The sequence below is a fragment of the Pholcus phalangioides genome, unplaced genomic scaffold (genome assembly GCF_987345545.1).
Source record: "Pholcus phalangioides strain wild (caught in Gottingen) unplaced genomic scaffold, Ppha-v1.0 ptg000002l_1, whole genome shotgun sequence".
Lineage (NCBI taxonomy): Eukaryota > Metazoa > Arthropoda > Arachnida > Araneae > Pholcidae > Pholcus > Pholcus phalangioides.
The window spans coordinates 15,872,632-15,892,555 of record NW_028301595.1 but is presented as its reverse complement, the minus strand read 5'-3'; the positions used below and the strand labels follow the sequence as shown (position 1 = coordinate 15,892,555).

The following is a 19,924-nucleotide window of genomic DNA, read 5'->3' as shown; positions in this document are numbered from 1 at the left end:
TACTACTATACCGCACACCAACTCGTCACCTATCGCCATATGGCAATTTCCAATTAGTGAAGTTGAGTGGGAAATGAAAGCGCATCTATTGGTGGTCACCCCAGTCTTGATAGGTAAATAACTTTTTCTGATGTTCCTTTGACTGGATTCGAACCCATGGACCTTGATAGAAATTCTTCATAATGAAAGATGATCATCTTACCACTGCTCTACTAGGACTCATCGGATATACTAGAAAAAAGGGTAAAGATTTAACATACGTCTGCCTGCTTTATCCAATGGCTACAGGTGGAATGGACGACTTCAGTGAAGTCGGAGGCTTTCTGCTATTGAAGGTGTTGCTCCGGTACGTCGCGAGACTGACCTTATTAAATGGCTCTGAACACATAGTCATGGCTTCCACACAGCCACGATGAATGCATCAACAGCTGATAAATAATGGAATAAAAAAAACCTCATGCAATATATCTCATCATTCATTTCTTTTTATTGTATACATACAGGTTTACAATACTGAATTCTTGAAGAAAAAAAATTCCACATGGTGAATTATAAAAAAAGGTTTCGTAGAAGCCTTTCTGTAATTTATCTTTCTTGAACACAAAAAGTAAAAGGTAGACATTTTCTTGTTTTGTTCACAATACGAAAAAAGACTCAACGACATTATGGCATTAAGAAATCTATTCCGACGGATTTAAAATAAAAATCAATAAAAACTAAATAAAAAAAAACACCCCCACATCCAGTGCTTTTTAATTGTTCACACAAACACACACGAGCGTCTAGAAAATAGTGGTTTTTTTTAATTCTCTTTCGACAACTATTTACACAATGATTCTTGCTTTGTGAGCCAAAGTAGGTAGTCCAGGGTGATGGGAAGGGGGGGGAGGTGAGCGGGAAAAACTATCTACAAAATGAGCATTCGTAACATGATTCAGCAGAAAAAAATATATATTCTCCGCTTATTTATTTTTCTGAAATACATCTATGACTACTTCTAATTAATCGATAAAATGTTCTTTTCCCTCTTGAGGCGAGCAATATATTGATGCAATTATATATGAATATTTGTCAATGTAATCGATTCTGAGCTAAGGGAGAAGCCATGATCCCCACAGGCAAAATCACTCATTTCATAAATTTTTTTTTGTCTGCAACAAAGGCGAAAAAAAAAACCAAAAACAACCACTGATGAAGACAGCTTTTATTGTTTCAGGACTGCCCTGCCTCTACTAAAGATGTTTATGGCAGATGTCGGGAAATGCTTGGAATAGAATTTTTTATTGGAGCACAGCTCCTCGTTAGATCAGAATTTATTTACTATGTTTGAATGTCTACGCTCTTCTACCACTCGATATAATTGATGTTTTGTGGAAAAAAATTGCACTTTCGAAATGGTTTACACTGTAAGCTTCCAAAACAAGAAAAACTGAATATGAGGCATTCTGAACACAATTGATCTCGAATTACTGATTCTCGGGTAAATATTCAGTGATAAATACCAGAAACGTGATACAATCTTTAACTTATCTGATTGCAAGTATCATAGTCACATACAACTAAAATGAAAACTTACAGTTGGCTCGTTTTATGAATTTATGACCAAAAAATGTCTGAGAGCTCTTCTTTGAAAGATACAATCGTTAGAACTAATAAATTAAAGATTTCTGCTGGTGCGCCACTCCTAGACAGATTTAATTTCATTATTTAAAAAAAAAATACAAACACATTCTATATTCAGCGGGAATAATTAAAAAATATAAAACAGATTATTACATAAAACTGTAAAATAAAATTTATCGGACTAAAAACAAACAATCATTATAGCTTTGTACCATACATTTTTATACATCGCTCTACAATAATATTAAGTTATCGTTATATACTGTACATTATTTTTCTTTTTTTTCCTTTAAAAAAAACTAATTACAACAGTAAAAAGGAATGGCAAAGGAAAATTAAATTGTGAACACTTTCGAATCGGTAGTGGGAAGTTCAGGTTTTTAAGTATACATATTTATATTGATAAATATTACATAACATTTTACAATGACGAAGACTTCATTTTGAAAAGGGGGATTCCACATTCGGAACATGGGCGACATGTTTACGGCGAGCCACACAACTTTGCTAGTTGAGTGCATGAAACCTTCATAATCAGTGTGTCCAGGCTCTGTAGAAAGTGGGGATGATGAATGATGCTGTGTCTTATATATATAATATGTTTTCTTTTATCGACACAGCTAAGGCATCTAGGTCCCCAAGCTTTGATCAATTGCAGTCAAGTTTGGTCAGACGTGGCAGTGAGATTCGCCAGCGAAGGGTAGAAGGCAAGCATCGTTGCCAGAACCAGCACAAAGACAGGAATGATGCAGCAGGCGTACGACTAGAAAGAGGGAAAACAGAAAAAAAACTGATTAACAAAATTATATCAAAATAGTATGACTTTCATACACGCATAAAAAGTAATTTCATTGCAGCGGCACTTAACCACAGACTTGTGGGGGAGGATCCATGAGCTAGAATAAGATAAAAATTAACTCATTGTTATTGTCAGGCCTGTTAATAGGCTGGGTGAACTGGGGCACTGCCCCGAGCCTGGAGCCAGAAATGGGACAACACAAATATTTTTTTCCTCATTTGGCATAATAACCCTTTCAAGTCTGTCCCAGGGCCTCGAGAAGCTGCGGTACAGCTCTGGTTTTCGTACATTATCATGTGCTGAATATTATTCTCTGAAGGAGGATCCCTAACCTTCATTCTTACTACTTCACCAAACACCAACTCTGGCCCCATCGCTATATTGCAATTTACTGCCATTAATAAGATGGGTTGGAAATGAAGGCGCTATCTATTGGTGGTTGCCTCAAGTTCATTAGGGAAAATATCTTATCTATATCCTCCCTCCAGTTTGAATCAAGGACCGTCACACAAAAATTCACGGTGGTAGACAAGCATTTTGCCACTCGGGAGTGTCTTCATTCTTACTGACACAAAATGTCTGTGGAACACAAAAGGTTAAGAACCCCTGCTCTAGTGAATTATTTTCATCTCACTATGGACTGTTTAGATACCACTCAAATTTAGTGGATCTGGTTAGTGACTGTACAGCTGTTTCTCTTGATATTGACTTGGCCCTTAGATCCCTGTGCATGGCATTTTGACTGGAGCATCATGTTGTAACATTATGGACAAATGCTCTGCCAACAGTTTGGCTATAGAGCCTATTTATGTTTCAACATCAGCCACAAGCCCATACTGCTTGTTTCATATATATAGCTGGTTTCTTGAAATGAGTGTTGATGAACTGAACTGCTTTGCTAAGGCCCCAACCCCGAAGCAGAATATGCCCAAAACTGTGACATACGCGCAGAACAATCTCGAAAATGGTTTGAAAATGTTTAGAAAATACTATCATTGGAATTTTCACCACAGAACATTTCCAGTCAATTGAGGACTTGTCGCAGAACAATACTAAAAATTTTACTTTGGCTGGGGCTCGACCTAAATCCTCTTGAGCACTTTTGGAACATCTGTTATGAGCCAAACAATCACAACAGCCAAAATCTGCATCAAAACTACTCTCGGCTATTTCACAAAAAAGCATGTCAAAGAAAATTAGTGAACATCCTGGGAGAGTGACAGCTGCGATCATAGTTAAAAGTGCACCCATCTGTTATTGAAACATTGAAGTATCTGTGGATGGTGTATATCATTATGCCGACAATTTCCTAATTATTTTTTTCACTGAACTGAAGAAAGGGTTATATTAGCCATAAAAAGGCTATATGGTGTTTTTCATTTCAAGTTAATTTCATTGCAGTTTATGTCTTTCATCTGCTCAAAAAGGTATTTTCCTTTTTCAGTCGATGCAATTGATTTGTAGTATTCACTATGATCCATGTACATGTGGAGCTGCTTTTGCAATGGCCTTCTTATACTGAAGTCAAATCTATGAAGGAAAAAAAGTGCTTTCCTTCAGTTCTTGATTAGTTTCTTTCAGGTGATCAGATTAAAATTTCTTTCCCCGAGAGACTTCCTCAAGGTAACTATAAAACATATTGTACATTAAAAAGTATCGTAATTCATGATATACATTAGACAATTCCATTCTAATGATCACAGGCTGAAAAAAAGGAAGATTGTAGTTTAAAGGGAGAAAAAAAGTTGAGGAATGATCAAACATTTTGCGACCAATTATGTGCGAATGAAAAAACATTATTCTAGTTTTCCCAATACCTGTTTACCATATGTCCCATTTTTCTGAGAAAAAAAATGCCACAGGTAAAGAGCTAATCAGCTAAAAATATAATCAGAACTCCCACTCAAAAAATCAGAAAAAGGAGGGGGGAGGAGGGTACCTCCTTAGACAACATAATCATATAGTATAATATTAAAAAATACCCGAAAAAAATTTTTTCTTCTGAAAAATTAAATTTTTTTTTCATAGCACCCTATTTCAGTCTCCTGTAAGATTGACTCGAGCCAAAGCAAAATGGCAGAAACAACTTGGTAACAAAAACAATTTTTGAGCAAAATAGAGTATTAGCAACTGCAGATAGTTTTTTGTCTCTCCACTCACAATATATATTAAATTCTTTTTTTTTTTGGTGTTCCACAGTCCAGTCTGTCAACTCTCTACGACAACGCACACAGCAAATTATAAAGACCAGTAAGTTTTTAAGAAAATTATGCTTTTCTAGACCACTTCCAAGAACACAGTGCAAAATGTGTAAATTACAAGATCTGATATAAATAAGTCAAGGTAGACCAGATAGTTTCACTGCATTGTCCATCCCTTTTTTAAAAGAATGTTTAAATTTTAACGCTCAATGCCAGTGTAATCATTTTTGACAAATGAAGCACTTTCATTTCCCTGCTCTCTGCTAAGCATTGTAAGTATTATTTATGCCTCTGCATGCCTTAAAAATACAGAAGACAACTGAATGCTATTGGGTAGCATCAGAATCACCAAACCTAGAATAGGCCTATGTATACAACTGCTTTGAAATGCAAACTGTTGTTTCACCTATACAGAAAATGTACACCATAATTTTGAATGATGAATGTTACTGTCTAAGATCATGATGTAGTAAGTACAAAATTATTTTTTTCAACTATAGGCAAAAGTTTTTAATCGCTACTCTACTTGTTAAACCCTCAAACTAAGCAAAAAATTAATAAACCAAATGGTCCACATATTCCCTGCAAATAACCTTAAAAATGATACAATTTCTGTTTGGCAGAATAATTAATTGCAATCGACTACGTTTGCATTATTTGACATTATATCAATGATTTCTTCCTCAATTAAAATTAATTATACAATTTTTGTTGATAGGTTTTGGTAAAAAAAAATAGAAAAAGTAGGATAAAAATGAGAAAGTAGGACAAAAGTAGGTCATTTTGCCAAAAAGTAGGATGAGTGGGAGCCCTGAATAATATAAAATAAAATTTTAGAGTCCATTTTTTTGTAAAAACATTTCCCTGACTTTTCCAGGTTTTCCTATTCAAATTTTAAAAAAAATCCAGGTAAATTTTTAATTGAAATTCAATATTAATTAATTATATCATGATCATACATAATTGTTACATTTTTCACAGATGTATTTATGCTTTTCAAATATGCTGATAGGAAAAAATTAAATGCAATTAAGGAATGCCAGATTTCCCTTTTTTGCAATACTGCTGTCTGGAATACAGGTAAAGGAGAAATTTTCAAGTTTGTGAAAATTTTCCCAACATCCTTGAATCCAATATAAAATGAGCGGGACATCACTAATTTCAAAGCCTACAAGAGATTTCGGCTTTCCCTGTTGTTTTCTTTGTGGTATACTTAATCAAAGCTGTAGTTAGTTTCACTGCATCAAACAATTCTTTGCAGTTGGCTTGAACTGCAAACTCATGTTAGTGCTAGAACCGAAAAGTTTGGTAATCTGGGGTTGTTTACAAAACTCTTCACATGCTTGGTACAGATCTGAGAAAGCTTGTCATTTTACTCAAACTGAGTGTTTTGCTGCAAAGCCGACACTTCACTTTACACGGGTCATTTTTGACTGTTCAATCCAATCAGCATACTGAAGATTCAGGTTTTCATCCACCCATTCTAGAAGATTGAAAAGTTTTCTTATAACTCATCATTTCCAAATTAAAAATACCCCTTGGAAATCATAATATACACATCTCCATCTGGCATTGCTCACTGAAGTCAACTTACGAAAGTATTACCATTGAGATTTCGGCAGATGGCTTCTTTCTATGATGCATAGTTACGATACGGTCGCAACAATGTGCCCTTCCATACAGATTTACAAAAACCTTGTTTTTCCTCGGCAGTATCTATATGCTTCTTACTTTTCACTGAGCGATTTATGGATTATCAATATTTATGATGTTGTTGGATTGAAATTTACATTCTCACATTTCCCTTTTTGAGGTAAGAAAATTTTTTTTAGTTTTTGCTTTTGACAATATGGCAATTGTGACAATTTTCCAGGTCTGTCGTCAGAAATTTACGGGTTTTAGATTACAAATAGGCTATTTTCCCTGACTCTTCTCATAAAAAAAATTTCCTGACACAATTCCAAGTTTCTTTTCCCTAACCAGTACTCACCGCTCTGGAGCTCACAGAAATGAGCTGCAACTGCTCCTGTATTGCATTTTTCTCCTTCTGCAGGAAAGCCTTCTCCTCATTGCACTCAGCATATCGCTCCTTGATTAGGACTATCTCTTTTAGCGCTTGTGATAGCTGAAAATGATTGACACCATTTAATGACAATAACAAAATATAGCAAAGTGAAAACTTTTTTGTTTTATGATTAAGATGCAAGATCCCCCCCACCCCCCATTTACAATTTTGCACGATATACTGGACGTTCATTTGTAGCAAATCTCAAAAAATAGCATTAAATACATAAAACATATGTTGTATTTGGATGTAACCCCAATTTTTTTTTTCATTCGGGAATAAAATTCTAATTCCCTGGAAAAAATATTAGTGAATATATAGTATGATTACCATTAACATGCATTGAATGTGTCAAGAAATATATTAGGTCCATTGTATCTGTGAATTCTGCAATTGCAATTTGAGTTATCTGCAGCTCAGAGAACAAAAAATAAATTTTTCATTTTTATGAATCAGGATGTTTGAGACCGAAATGTAAGATAAATTCACATTTAAAAATATTAAATATCTAAGAATCAATGAGGTTTCATTTGGTTCTATTTATTTTTTTTATAACACAGTGATTAAGGTTATTCTACTTATCAATTTGCTCACTATGACAGACTATTTTTTTCGAGCAATATCAAACAAAAGTACGGAGAATAAATAGTAATATCCAGCTGCTTACTTGATCCTGAACCCTCTCTGTATGATGTTTTGCATTCGAGACCTGCTCTTTCCAATACTCGTCACTCTGGTTCTCAAGTGCTATCTTAGCGGCTTCTAGTTTTGAGCAATTATCTTGTAAAGATTTGTTGTCAGCATCTAATCGGGTGTTCTCATTTCTGTACCTAATTGAGGACAAAATAAACAAGTGTACAATAAAAGCTGTGAAGGGAGGGAAGTCACAAGGGAATATGTAAGTTAGAGCAAGTAAATATCGTACCGCTGAACAATTATTTCCCATTGGAGAACGAAAAGAAATATTTATGAATGATTATTTGATCATTCTTGTCACAGTCATTTTCTGCAACAGGAGGGCTAATTAGACTGGGACCTACAATTTATTGCTGATTCTGAATGGAACCTTTTTTTTTATACTCAAGAAATTGGTGCTCTCGATGTGGGACTCCCTGCGGTAGCAATCTTTTTCTGTGATCATGTCACCCATTCTGCTGTATCAGTGTCAGAAAAGTTTCTGACAAACCGGGCATCAAACTGGCGACACCTCTGAACATGCTGCTTTGGTACTTCAGGCGAGTATCCTATCAACCTGGGCTTCCACGCTCGAATGATTATTTTGATTGAAGAATAATTGAAAAAAAACAGGCAAACGTTTATGGTATATTTCCTGTCATACTCTTCTCATCTTGTTAAATATTTGGTAGAAAAATCTGCTCATCTCAATGCCAGAAGTGACCCATCAATGATCACTTGAAAGCACAGTGACTGTGTAACCTCAAGAAAAGTTTTAAGCCTTTAACACACAAAGATGGCCAAGATAAGGAGTATGAATGTTTTGGAGACCTTTGTGAATGATAGAGAAAAAGATGAAAGCTCTCATGAGAGACGGGAATAGGAAAGACTGGTCTAATTTGCACCAGAGGGTGAGGAGAATGAAAGTCAAAACATGGACGAGTCCCCTTTGAGGAGAAATATCTGAGCATTAAAGAGTTAAAACAGTGTTGAATATCTGTTAAAAAATTATAATTTTTAAAAATCCCTAAATTTCAAACTCGACTCAAAATTAATGATGAAATCTTAAATTTAAATGTGTATGAATATAACAAACTTTCGAATCTCTGCTTCCAAAACTTTTATCCTCGTGTGATGCCTGGAACATTCCTCCCTTAGATTCTGCAATTCTGATACAATCTTGTTGTCAGTCTTCTTTTTTTGAACTTCTTCCTGCAAAACTTCCAGCTTCCCTGGTTTTGTGTAAAAATTTTTTTAAATGAATGCAAAAATTTACATTTAAAATTCTAACAAGTCAGCAAATTCAAAATAATGTGAGTTTACACAGAGCTTAGGAAAGCTCTGATATATAAACATAGTTATAACACAATAAGAACAAAAAAATATTTTTTTGGTCTTAGTCTTAATGGTCCATCTCAATATAATGAATCAACTCAAATTTTATATAATGTCCAAAATCTTGTGGTTTTTCTAGTAGTTAACTCTTTAGTTGTTCCTCTCGGAGATAACTTCCAAGTAAAAAAAAAAAAAAATTCAAATGTTTTGCATAGGTTTTCACAGCAGGCATCTAATTGAAAACAAGGACTTATCAAGCTGTTTTGACCATGGTCTTCTAATTATACCTAATGTTTCACCTGCAAAATTTCAGAATGTGAGAGGATTGAGAACCAGACTGGGATTACCCTCATAGCTAGAGGTAGGGATAGTAGTGAATACTACTACTAAACCACACATGCACCTCATCCATATTCCTCTGCGGAACTTCTAACGAATTGGGACATGTTGGAATGTGCGTGTCCATGTTGTGAACCTAATGTAAAGTTGTTTTGTGTAATGCATGTTATGTAGTTTCCAAATCAGGAAAAATGGGTAGACAAGAGCTCAAAACATAGTTAAAAGAAATATACTTCAAAAGTACACCAAATGAAACACTTCTTCTTGTAGATTCATGGTCATCTTTAAAAAAAAGGACTTATAGACAGTGCCACACCTCAAAATAAAACAATTCAACTGCTGAATATTCCACAGAAAACAACTGCTCTTATTCAACCACTCGATAAATACGGGTCCAGAATTTGGATAAATTTTGTACGAAAGTTTTCTGACATCGCGATACTTGACGAAATTTCATACACAAAGAAATAACATCTTGAAATTACAGACCATTGTGCACAACCAGCATTCATCTGTACCAAACCAAATTGCTTGCATCAGAAATTTGCCAAATACAGCTGGTGCAAATTTTATATTTGTACCATATTTTTGCAATTCACTTATACAGTAGACAAATCTATTAAAAAGTGATTAGCATTACATTTTTTTAATTTGATCTTTATTTTATGTGGTTTCAAGTTTAAATCTATATTTTGTCTCCCATTGCTTTCTTTTATTGTTATTTTCTACCCCTCTCTCTTCCGTTTTTTTTCTTCTCCTCGCTTAGTATTCAACAGAAAGCAAAAAGGAGCTAGAGAATGAAAAGAAAATTTTATAAATATCGCCAAGCCCTTTTTTTCAAAGAATATTTTTGTGTTATCTGGGTGAGGTGAAAATGTACTTTAATTTTTTCATAATTTTTTGAGGACGACACCTTTGGACCCTTTCCTTTTCAGTAGTACGTTAACCTCTACAGATGCCTACCACAGCTGTGGCTGAAATGTTAGATATGATAAGAAGATTGCGGCCAAACAGCTAGGTAAGTCTTTATTTCCAAATGCAAATGTTGACAGATTTTCCATCTGAGAAGGTGTTCATAATTTTTTTGTTGTTGGTTTAGCATTTAAGTGCATGAAATTTTTTAAAAATGAATATGACTTTATAGAGAGAACTAAAACCGTAACTAAAGCGTGGCCTTGAAATATCATGGTAGTCATTGGCAATTAACAGATTCTTTCAGGGTGGACATCAGCTGCTAGACTCCAAAGCATTATGAGACAGCCCTAATTATATAGCCCTGCAGTGCATTACTAGGACTGCCCCTTCTCTCTTCCAATGCTGCAAAGATGGTTTTGTTTCGTGAGCCAAGTGGAACTTAATTTGCAGGACAGAATTAGTACACTCCCTGCCATGGGCAAGGGATGGGGGAAGTGTTGGTAAAAATAACATTCAATAATTTTTTTTGCTCAAAACATAAATCAGTATGTACAGTAATCAGTACTTCCAATACTAATGGTTAAGGAAATAGATATTGTGCAATCTGTTTATAAAGCAATACCTTTCCACTGCTGCGATTCATTTCGACTCTCCTTCAACTGCTGTTGGGCTTGCGTCAATTGGTCTAGAATAAAAAGAAAGCTTTTGAAATGAAAAGTCATGCAGCAAAAATTTAATCTTTGTTTTTGTTTTGATTTCAAGAGGAATTTGATTGAATCGAAAGCTCAAATAAATAAAATGAAATATTTGTGAATATAATACAAAGAGAATCAAAAACCTAGTTCTCACGGTTATAGCAACAAAATTTTGAAAAATTCAAATAAAATACTTTTATATGCATTGCAAAATGTATGGCACAGTAAAAACTCATTGTGAGACTGGAACGGCATATCCCAAATGTCAACGCAGGATGCAAACAAAGAAAGATCTCGCCAAAGGATTGGTGAGCTAGCCTGTTGGCGCAGGACTTCCTGTGGCAATAATGTGATCTGCATTGGTTTTCTCCACGTTTCTTTCTCCGCATCTAGTGCCAGCATTTATCACACTACAGGGACCACTTTTATGCTATTCAAAGTTTTTTCACTGCTTCGATCAATTTGCAATCCATAAAAGTGGATGCGTTATTTGATTTTTGAAATATTTTTGCTGTAGTCGTCATTGCAAGAGCTGCGGTTTTGTTTTTTCTTTCATTGTCAAATGCATGTTGAAACATCTATACCTCAAATTTCATTTGCCCAATTTTTGATACTGGCCTATATGTCAGCAAAGTTATTTTATGACTACAATGTACATATATGTATGTTATGGTAGAAGACAAGTAAATCCAAAACAGGTCAAGTCTGAAGACTGGTAAATCGTATGTTTTACTGGTAAAACAAAGTTCACCAAAACAAGCTCATATGCGCCCAAAAAATGCTGGTGAACCTTCTTATTCCAGGCTTTTGCTAAACCAATCACAGGGGTGGGAAGCGACAAAGTCCATTTTGAAGCAGCTTTGGAGCAGCAAAATTCAGGATTCTGAGCAGTTTTGGAGCAGCAAATTGAAGATTTGGAGCAGTTTTGGAGCAGCAAATTGAAGATTTGGAGCAGTTTTGGAGCAGAAAATATAGGATTCGGAGCAGTTTTTGAAGCAGCAAAATATAAGATTCGGAGCACATATTTATAAATTGGAGTAGCGAAATTAATATTTTTGTTACCTCAACTTACAACTTACCCCTCACCCCTTTTCAAAATAAAACAATGGCACTGTCTTTTGTTAACAAACATCTTTTCATCTGCTTGTTTTTTGTTTTTGGTGTTTCAAGCTTTTGACACCTTGTTGAAAAAGCGGCTGTCATAAAACTTTTCGCACCAGTCTATTTAAGATGATTTTTGCTTACTGAGGGCACTATTTGCTGTCTGGAACAGCCGCCTTTCAAATGGGCTAAAAATTTTCTAGTCTTTATATAGATATTATAAATTTTCTATATGAAGTTTTCAATTTTTTTATACTCAGAAAGAAATTGTTGCAAAATGGGAGAGAATTTCGGAAGAATCAATATGATGGTTGGCGATTCAGCACTCATTGTTTGGCGAGATTGGTGATCTGACACTCGTTATTAGGCAAGATTGGCGATCTAATGCTCGTTATTCTGCAACATTGACGATTTAATGGTCGTTATTCAGCAAAGTTTCTAAATTAGCAATTGTAATTTGGCGGACATGCTCTTTTCACTCCCGGAATGAAATTTTTTTCACGAAACATCGGGATTTGAAGCAATGACGATCGACTCTACAATAATTTTTGCTGCTTCCAGTGGCGACTTTTTTTTTCGAAAACGGAAACTGACTCGCATTATTGCAAACCATCTTCAGTCGCACGATCACGGATATTATTGGGGTTTCGCGATAGAAAGCCTGATGATGGGCCGATAGTTTAAATAAGGCGATAGTTGAAGTACAGTGGAATAAAACACGTTCTTTTCGGAAAAAATCGTTTCGCGGCAAGCAGGAACAAAAAATGTTTGACGTCCTTTCCGAAATTCCGCACATACTGGAGCAAAATTCGCTATTTGGTGCAGAAAAATACAAAAATACACTATTGGAGCAGGATGGCACAAGATGTTAATTTTGGCGCAATTGGCGCAGAGTTCCCACCCCTGCAATCAGTGAAAGCCTATTTTGTTCAACTAGTGATTGAACTAGCACTCATTTTTACGAATCTGTTATTAATCATCACTAAATTATAGCTACTCAATGATGAACATTTATCAATAAAAATTAGTAGTTTATTATATATTCTCTGAATAATAAAAGCCCATGTGCCAAAAAATTTTAATTATTAATTAACAATGATGCTTAAAGTCGTTTCCATTTCTGGCTTTTACCAGTTTGCTCTGGTAAAACCTAGGATATACCAGTGTTCGGGCTTTTACACTGACGTGACTTTCGGACATACAAGATTCATTAGAAAACGTCAGATTTATGAGGTGCACATGCAAATTAATAGTAATGGTATTGCTCGTTTCCGAGATGAATGGTTTTAACCATTAATCCTAATGAAATATTCAAAAAATTATAAATACCTTTTAGATTTTCAATCACAGAATTCCCACCCCCTACAATTGATTGGACTTCAGTTTCATCCCTGTCCTTTTCTTCTAGGTCAGAACCGTCAGTACCTATAAAATGACAGGGAAAACACAAGGCTAATTCCATATTAAAGAAAAATTTTAAGTGAAGACATAATAATAAATTACATTTAATTTTAAACTTGCTAGCATTAAAGATTTAAAAAACGCTGAAGTAGGGCATAAATACAGTATTATCCCAGCTAATAGGGATTGGACCTCCCTCAGATAACCAAAACCTTATACAATACAGACCTTACAGAATTTTGGGGCTAAATGAAGCTGTAAACTGTAAAAATTACGTTCACACAATAATTATTTTTCATTGCTATTTCATTAAACATGGTTCGTACTCTTCCAAAGAAAAAAAATTCAAGGACTATTCAAGCACTTTTCAAGGTAAAACTTAAAAATTCAAGGATTTCATTCTTTTTTTACAAACGCATATTTTTCACATGAATAGGCACATATTTAATTTTGATTAAAACTTTCAGAGATTACATTTCTACCTACTTTATTTCACATCATCCGTAATGAATAAAGGAGGCCACATACACATATATATCATATGAAACATATGACACATTAAATAACAGTTCGTCCCTGTCAATTTCTTCATTGAAACGTAGTTTAGTCTCTAAATATTACAATTAATTTTCTTTTAAAGACTAAAAAAGAGAACTCTTCTAAAGATAGAAAAAGATTAAATTATTTCTTTCATTAATTTTATTTCTTTCTTACTCAAGGAATAATTACTTTTATCAATTCTGGATTTGTTTCTTTCGCTAATGCTGAAATTCTTTTTTTCATTAATGCTGAATTCTTTTATTGATTCTAAAATTATTTCATTAATTCTGGAATTATTGCTTTATTAATTTTGGAATTATCTCTTTTATCAATGCTGAAATTGTCTCTCATTAATTGTCTCTCATTAATTTTGGAATTATCTCATTAACGTTGGAATTATCTCTCATTAATGTTGGAATTATCTTTCATTAATTCTGTAGTTTTTTCTTTCATTAATTGTTTTAAACTCCTTTAAACAACTATGGATGCCATTAGAAAATAACAGATGCGCCGACATTCAACGCATCACGTGATTTTCAAAGGAATGATGTAGACCACTGACGTCATACCAGCGCCGGTACTAGAGGGTGCGGGGGAGAAACTGCTCCGGGTGGCAATTTTTAGGTCAACACCGTTATAAAATTATTGCATTCCGAATTGGTGGGGGCTGCAAGACATTACAAAAATCCTAGTTATGGCCCTGCATCATACTCCCTCCAGTAATATAATAAGCTCAATGGATTTCAGCGCCGATTCACCCATTGAAGCACAGCTTGCATTTGGCAGCATTTTTGCCTGGCACACTCAGCAACCAATCTTAATAGAAGGGATTTTTCAGCCACAAGTAATTAAAAGTACACACACTTGCTACTCATCTTTTGATTTCTTTCTTTAAAGAATCTTGTACAAGCGCTTCACATCACTCCTAAATAAATATTTTGTTGACAGCATGGGCGGAGATACGGTGGGGGGGGGGGCAGCGTGAAAGGTGAAGTTGACTGATCTAATGTATATATGTATATATGAATTGACATCATCGTGCCCCTCAGAAATAATGACTGTGCCCCCCCCAGACTTCCAAGTCTATCTCTGTATATGGTTGACAGTAATCAGAGGAAGTTTCGCTCACTTACGGACCGAAAGGCTGAAATTATTTCGGCAAAAATTATGAAACTTTTCTAAGATATTTATTTCTCAAGTCCTCCAGAAAAAATACCTAGTACAAAAATTTAATGACTCGAAATACGTCTACATACGACCACAGGATACATGCTACCATAAAGCCAGGTTTTCCTAGAAGTGGGTTGTTGGGGGCCAGAGCATGCCGACTGAGCTGAAGAACAAAAACAATGATCGGAAGTTCATTTTGAACTCTAGTTTTTATTCCATAAAAGTTGCAAGGAAAAAAAACAAGATCATTTACGATCATGAAAAAAAAAATAAATAAAACGGCAGACAAATAACAACCCGCTCGGGCCGAGCGGTTCCACGTGCAGAGAATAAAAAGGGGAAAAACATTCCAACATAACTTTTTGGCGCCGCATGAACCGAGCTGGATCATTTCGCGTCGACAGAAATGTGTTACATAATCACACTACGCGTTTGTGTATTCCTACCGTGGCGCATCAGCTCACGGCCCTGGCATCAGCTACTCTGTCATCTGCATGCTCCGGTTTGAAGGGAAGCACAGAGCTCGATGAAGGGAAGCGAAAGAAAACAAAAATGAAGAGAAGATCGGTAAAACGAGTGGCACACAACGCATTTGACTCCTCCAGAAGCAGTCGGCCAATCACGCCCGACGTAAAATACTGCAGTGAGGCCTGTTGCGCTCTCTAGGAAAACAGCCGAGCTTGTTTTCTTATTACTGGTAAGTGAACGGCGTGTCACGCGGGGCGATTCACTTTGCACGCGGCACAGAAAACCTGCTTCTACGAAAACCCGGCTTAAGAATAATGGGGAAAAACCTGCTTTAAATCCAATTATCCAGGATTATTGGCTGCTAAGGCTTTTTCCCTGTGCTTTGCACTTTTTTATGGGCGTCACTTACGGAGTAAAAAAAAAAGTGTGCGAAAACTATTTCGGAAAACACAAATTTTTTAAGGACTCACACAGAATTCTTAAAAAAAAATTTTTTCAAGGCCTTGAAAATGAACTTTTTTTTTTCAAGGACTTTTCAAGGTTTTCAAGGACTATACGAACCATGTTAAAAATACAATAAAAAGATCAAATGTGTGAACATAGTAAGTTCGATGATATATTTTCACAGTATAAGGCTGGCCTTTATATCATGCAATGTACTTCAAGTTTACATTTTGAACATTGCTTTTTACATTTTTTCTTTTCTATTTTCTCCCATTTGAAAAAGTCTTTCTGCAGAGAGCAGGTAGACCTTCAACACTATACTTACATGACATGGAAAAAATTCAAGCATTTACCATCTTCAGTTCAAAATGTGGAAGCCAGATGACAGCACCAGCAAGAACACGAAACAAGCCTAACTCAGACACTATAAATATATTGGGATCACACAAATACATACATACATGCAACATGTTCCAGCAAGAACTGATACCTTCAAAATTCCGCATGGGAATGTGTACAAGATACATGTTTGGTCAAGTAGTAGTAATGGTGTAAGTCTGGTGGAATTGCTGTAGCCTTTATATCATGTAATGCAGGATTTCTGAAACTTTTCCCACCTGTGGCACCCCTTTCCCTAATCAACACTTATTCATGGCTCCCCGGAGCAGTTTAACAAAAAACCTTTTTGAGAACCTTTGTCAGTGCAGCCGCTCCGAACTGCCCCTGACAAATGTTTTGGCTCTGAGAACCCCTGCTGTAATGCATTTCAAGTTTACATTTTGAACATTGTTTTACATGCAGTAAATAAATAAAAATATATTTTTTTCAATTTTCAATATTTGGTAGAAAGTTATTTTTTGACATCATAAAACGACTTGAAATTTTCGATATTTTTCACTTTGCTCCTCCTTGTGATTTCACTAAAATTTAAAAATGTTATATAATTATGTGTCACACTGTAGCTGAAAACTCACCTCCGAAGTTCATTAACTGTTCGGTTTTTTCCTTCAGCTGTTGCCTTGCCAATAAAAGCTGCTCCTGTGCAGACATGTAATCATCTCTAAGTTTCTCTGCATTATTTTGAACCTCATCAAATTGACCTTAAAAATTACAAGCAGCAAAATATATATATTTTTTCTTGATCAGTTTCAGAAAATGCAAAGTTTCAAGCAAAATAATGATGTTAATGATGTTGGGTCAGGTTATATAAATTCAGCGTTTTAAAAAGTATTACAGTAAAACCTATCTTTTACAGACACTGTTGGGACAAAAAAATTAATTCATAAAAGAGGGGTGACTACATCTGAGGAGTGTCTGTCAAGAGGGGTTTTACTGTATTATTATTTATTTCAATCAAAGCCAGCAGAATTTCATACCCAAAACATTGCTTTGTACAGTTTCAATTAGAAAAACATAACATTATAAATGCTAGCATATATACCTTACATGCACACACACACACACCATAGTCAAACTTATTCTTACTTTTACACTAAGAATAAGTTTTAAGTGTTTCTTAACCATCATATACAATCAGCACTGCCAAATTAAAGGACATATTAGTCCTACAATTTAATATTTTGATTGATAGATATACTCTAATGTCAAGCACAATAAGGGTATTATTCTAAGTATCAGTGATTCCATCTAGATAATTTAAATAACAGCAATCAACATTACATGTATGGGGTAAAAACTTTTTAAATGCCTATCTGACACGAAAAGAGTACAGCAGATGGTATGCATATATAAGCATTGAAGAAATTTTGGAAGGTCAAAAATCATCTTGCATTGAAGAATATCAAATCATTCCATAGTTTTCCCTTCAGCTTTTATGTTATGCTCAATGCAAATTGTGTATTTTCCAAGAAAAAATACACATATATTGTCGAAAATACACTGCTGGCCACCGTAAATGCAACACCCTGAAGGAAGCATGCAAATAATATGAAATTTACAACATGCATTAGCGGAGGTGAGATATGCAAATTATTAGAATTTCAGCGCAGACGCACATCACGCGCGCCTGTGGCGCCACTTCAAAGCGCTATTTAAGTCTTGGAGATTTCGACGATTTGAAGTACGGCAATCGTGTTTTTCTTGTGGTTTTTTCAAAAAAACGATCAATTATGCCTCGTAGAAAACAGCGATCATCTTTTGATCAAGTATCCGAGTTCAACAGAGGAAGGATAGTGGCCTACCGAGATTGTGGATTATCTTTCAGGGAAATCGGTAGTCGTGTTGGACGAAACCAAACAACTGTAATGCGGATATGTGATCGTTGGATGCAGGAGGGTACGACGGACCGACGTGTTCGATCGCATCCACCTCAGTGCACCACTTCACGTGATGACAGGCGTATTGTGCGTATGGCAGTGACGGATCGCTCAGCCACATCACGAACCATAGCACAGCACATTCAGTCTGTACCGCATCATCCAGCGTCTGCGCGTACCATTCGACGCCGTTTACAGCAGAGTGGTCTGTCCGCAAGATGATGCTTGGTCAACATGTTATCTACAAAATAAATATTGTTGCGATATCTCTTGTCTTTCTTGGTGTTGCAATTTGGGTGGCCAGCAGTGTAATTCTGTAGAAAACCAAAAATTATTTTACCATCATTTTTTTTTTTTTTTTTTTTTTTGCATACCAGTGACTTTAACATTACATGTGTGTTTTCAAAGGGAATTTTTATATTTAAAAGTAATATTTGAGGTTGACACAACAGTCAAAAACTGTTGTGTGTCAAAAACATCTGCCAACCCCGGTTCATTGCTCAAGGAAAAGATCCTGAATAATACTTTTTGACTTTTCTAGGATTTATTACTCCCCTTTCTATGTTAAAAGAACACTTTTGTAAAACCAGAAAATTTTGTGCCAAGTTTATGACTAATGCATTGAGAATTTTAGTTGCCAATGCAGAATTTTTAAATCGCAATGACGAACTGGCAATTGTCAAACCCTTCAGTCTAGAAGTACTAAGGCTAAAAACTATGTATTAGGGCTGGACAAATCCCAGGCGACCAAAAAATTGGTATTGGCACCTAACCTTTTTTTTGTGTAGTTACTAAATTGCAGGCTGAGAGCAGCAGAAAATGTTTGGAATTTATAGCAGCATATCTGCTAACATGAAAAAGGGTGACTATGCCTGGAAAAAGTCAAAAGAAGCATTATTTTGGACTTTTTTCTTCGGATAAAAATTTGTTTCGCACCTAAAAAAATTTTCTGCCGCCTAGATTGTTTTGCAATTTGTCTAGTCCTGCTAAATATAGAGATGTTCTTTTTTTTCTTTATAAATACAATTTTGCATAAATCAAACAGAGTGCGATCATAAATTATTTGCACAATACCTGCTGACACTGACCCTGCACACACCCTCACAGCCTGCACATATCGAATATACAAATGTAAAAAATAATTTAGGTTGTTCTAAATATAGAAGATTTTACAGCGACACCTAAATTTTAAATAAGTATTTAAATGTCTACATATTGATTTTTTCTAAACAGAAATCGTTTTGATTTCAGCTACATGTGTTCTATGTTTCATTAGGCTATGCTCACATTGTCGGCGTAAAATTTAAAATTTTCAGACACAAAGCTGTACTAAATAAAATAGTTCATGAATGATATAAAATTGAAATTAAAAAAAAAAAAACTATATATTAGACTTACTCTTTAAAGAAACCAGCTCAGCATCAATAGCTTTCTTACTATCTCGAGCTTCAGTCAAAAGTTCTAAAACAACAAAGTCTCATTAACACAAAATGTCTTCCCCCATACCAAAATTTTTGAAAAAATTAGAAAAACATTCAAATATTTATGACATTTTTCTAACTTCATACATTGAAAAAAATCTCAGGTATCACCTATGGCTGCTCATAGTATAATGGAATTCCCAATAAATCTAAATTCGAAGCTACTGACGTATTATTTCTTCCTTTCATTACATTTGAAGAATTTGTAGATTCACACTCTATATAACAATTTCAAATATTTTCAATTAAAATCAAAATACTAAAATATCTCTGAAAAAACCGCAATGGTGCAAGTAAATGCTATTTGATAATATGTGAAAGTACAAATGTGTATTATATATAGGGTGTCCTGTAAGTCTTAATTTGGCCTTTATCTCATTAACCCTTCATCGTAGA

The 19,924-nt window shown here is 35.0% G+C and overlaps 1 protein-coding gene across 6 annotated transcripts in view; it reads right to left on the bottom strand.

Annotated features, from left to right (window-relative positions):
- Positions 1-469: 469 nt before the first annotated feature.
- The window catches only part of LOC149089472 (uncharacterized), a 58,144-nt gene continuing 38,689 nt past the window's right edge, over positions 470-19,924 (bottom strand). For all 6 annotated transcript variants that reach the window (XM_089238846.1, XM_089238837.1, XM_089238853.1 and 3 more), the window contains 8 exons: positions 19,446-19,508; positions 16,746-16,871; positions 13,078-13,173; positions 10,575-10,637; positions 8,460-8,595; positions 7,356-7,518; positions 6,614-6,748; positions 470-2,386 (listed from right to left, as the gene is read on the bottom strand). In XM_089238846.1, the coding sequence (XP_089094972.1) occupies positions 2,282-2,386; positions 6,614-6,748; positions 7,356-7,518; positions 8,460-8,595; positions 10,575-10,637; positions 13,078-13,173; positions 16,746-16,871; positions 19,446-19,508 (887 nt within the window). In that variant the 3' untranslated portion in view covers positions 470-2,281. The remainder of the gene's footprint in view (positions 2,387-6,613; positions 6,749-7,355; positions 7,519-8,459; positions 8,596-10,574; positions 10,638-13,077; positions 13,174-16,745; positions 16,872-19,445; positions 19,509-19,924) is intronic.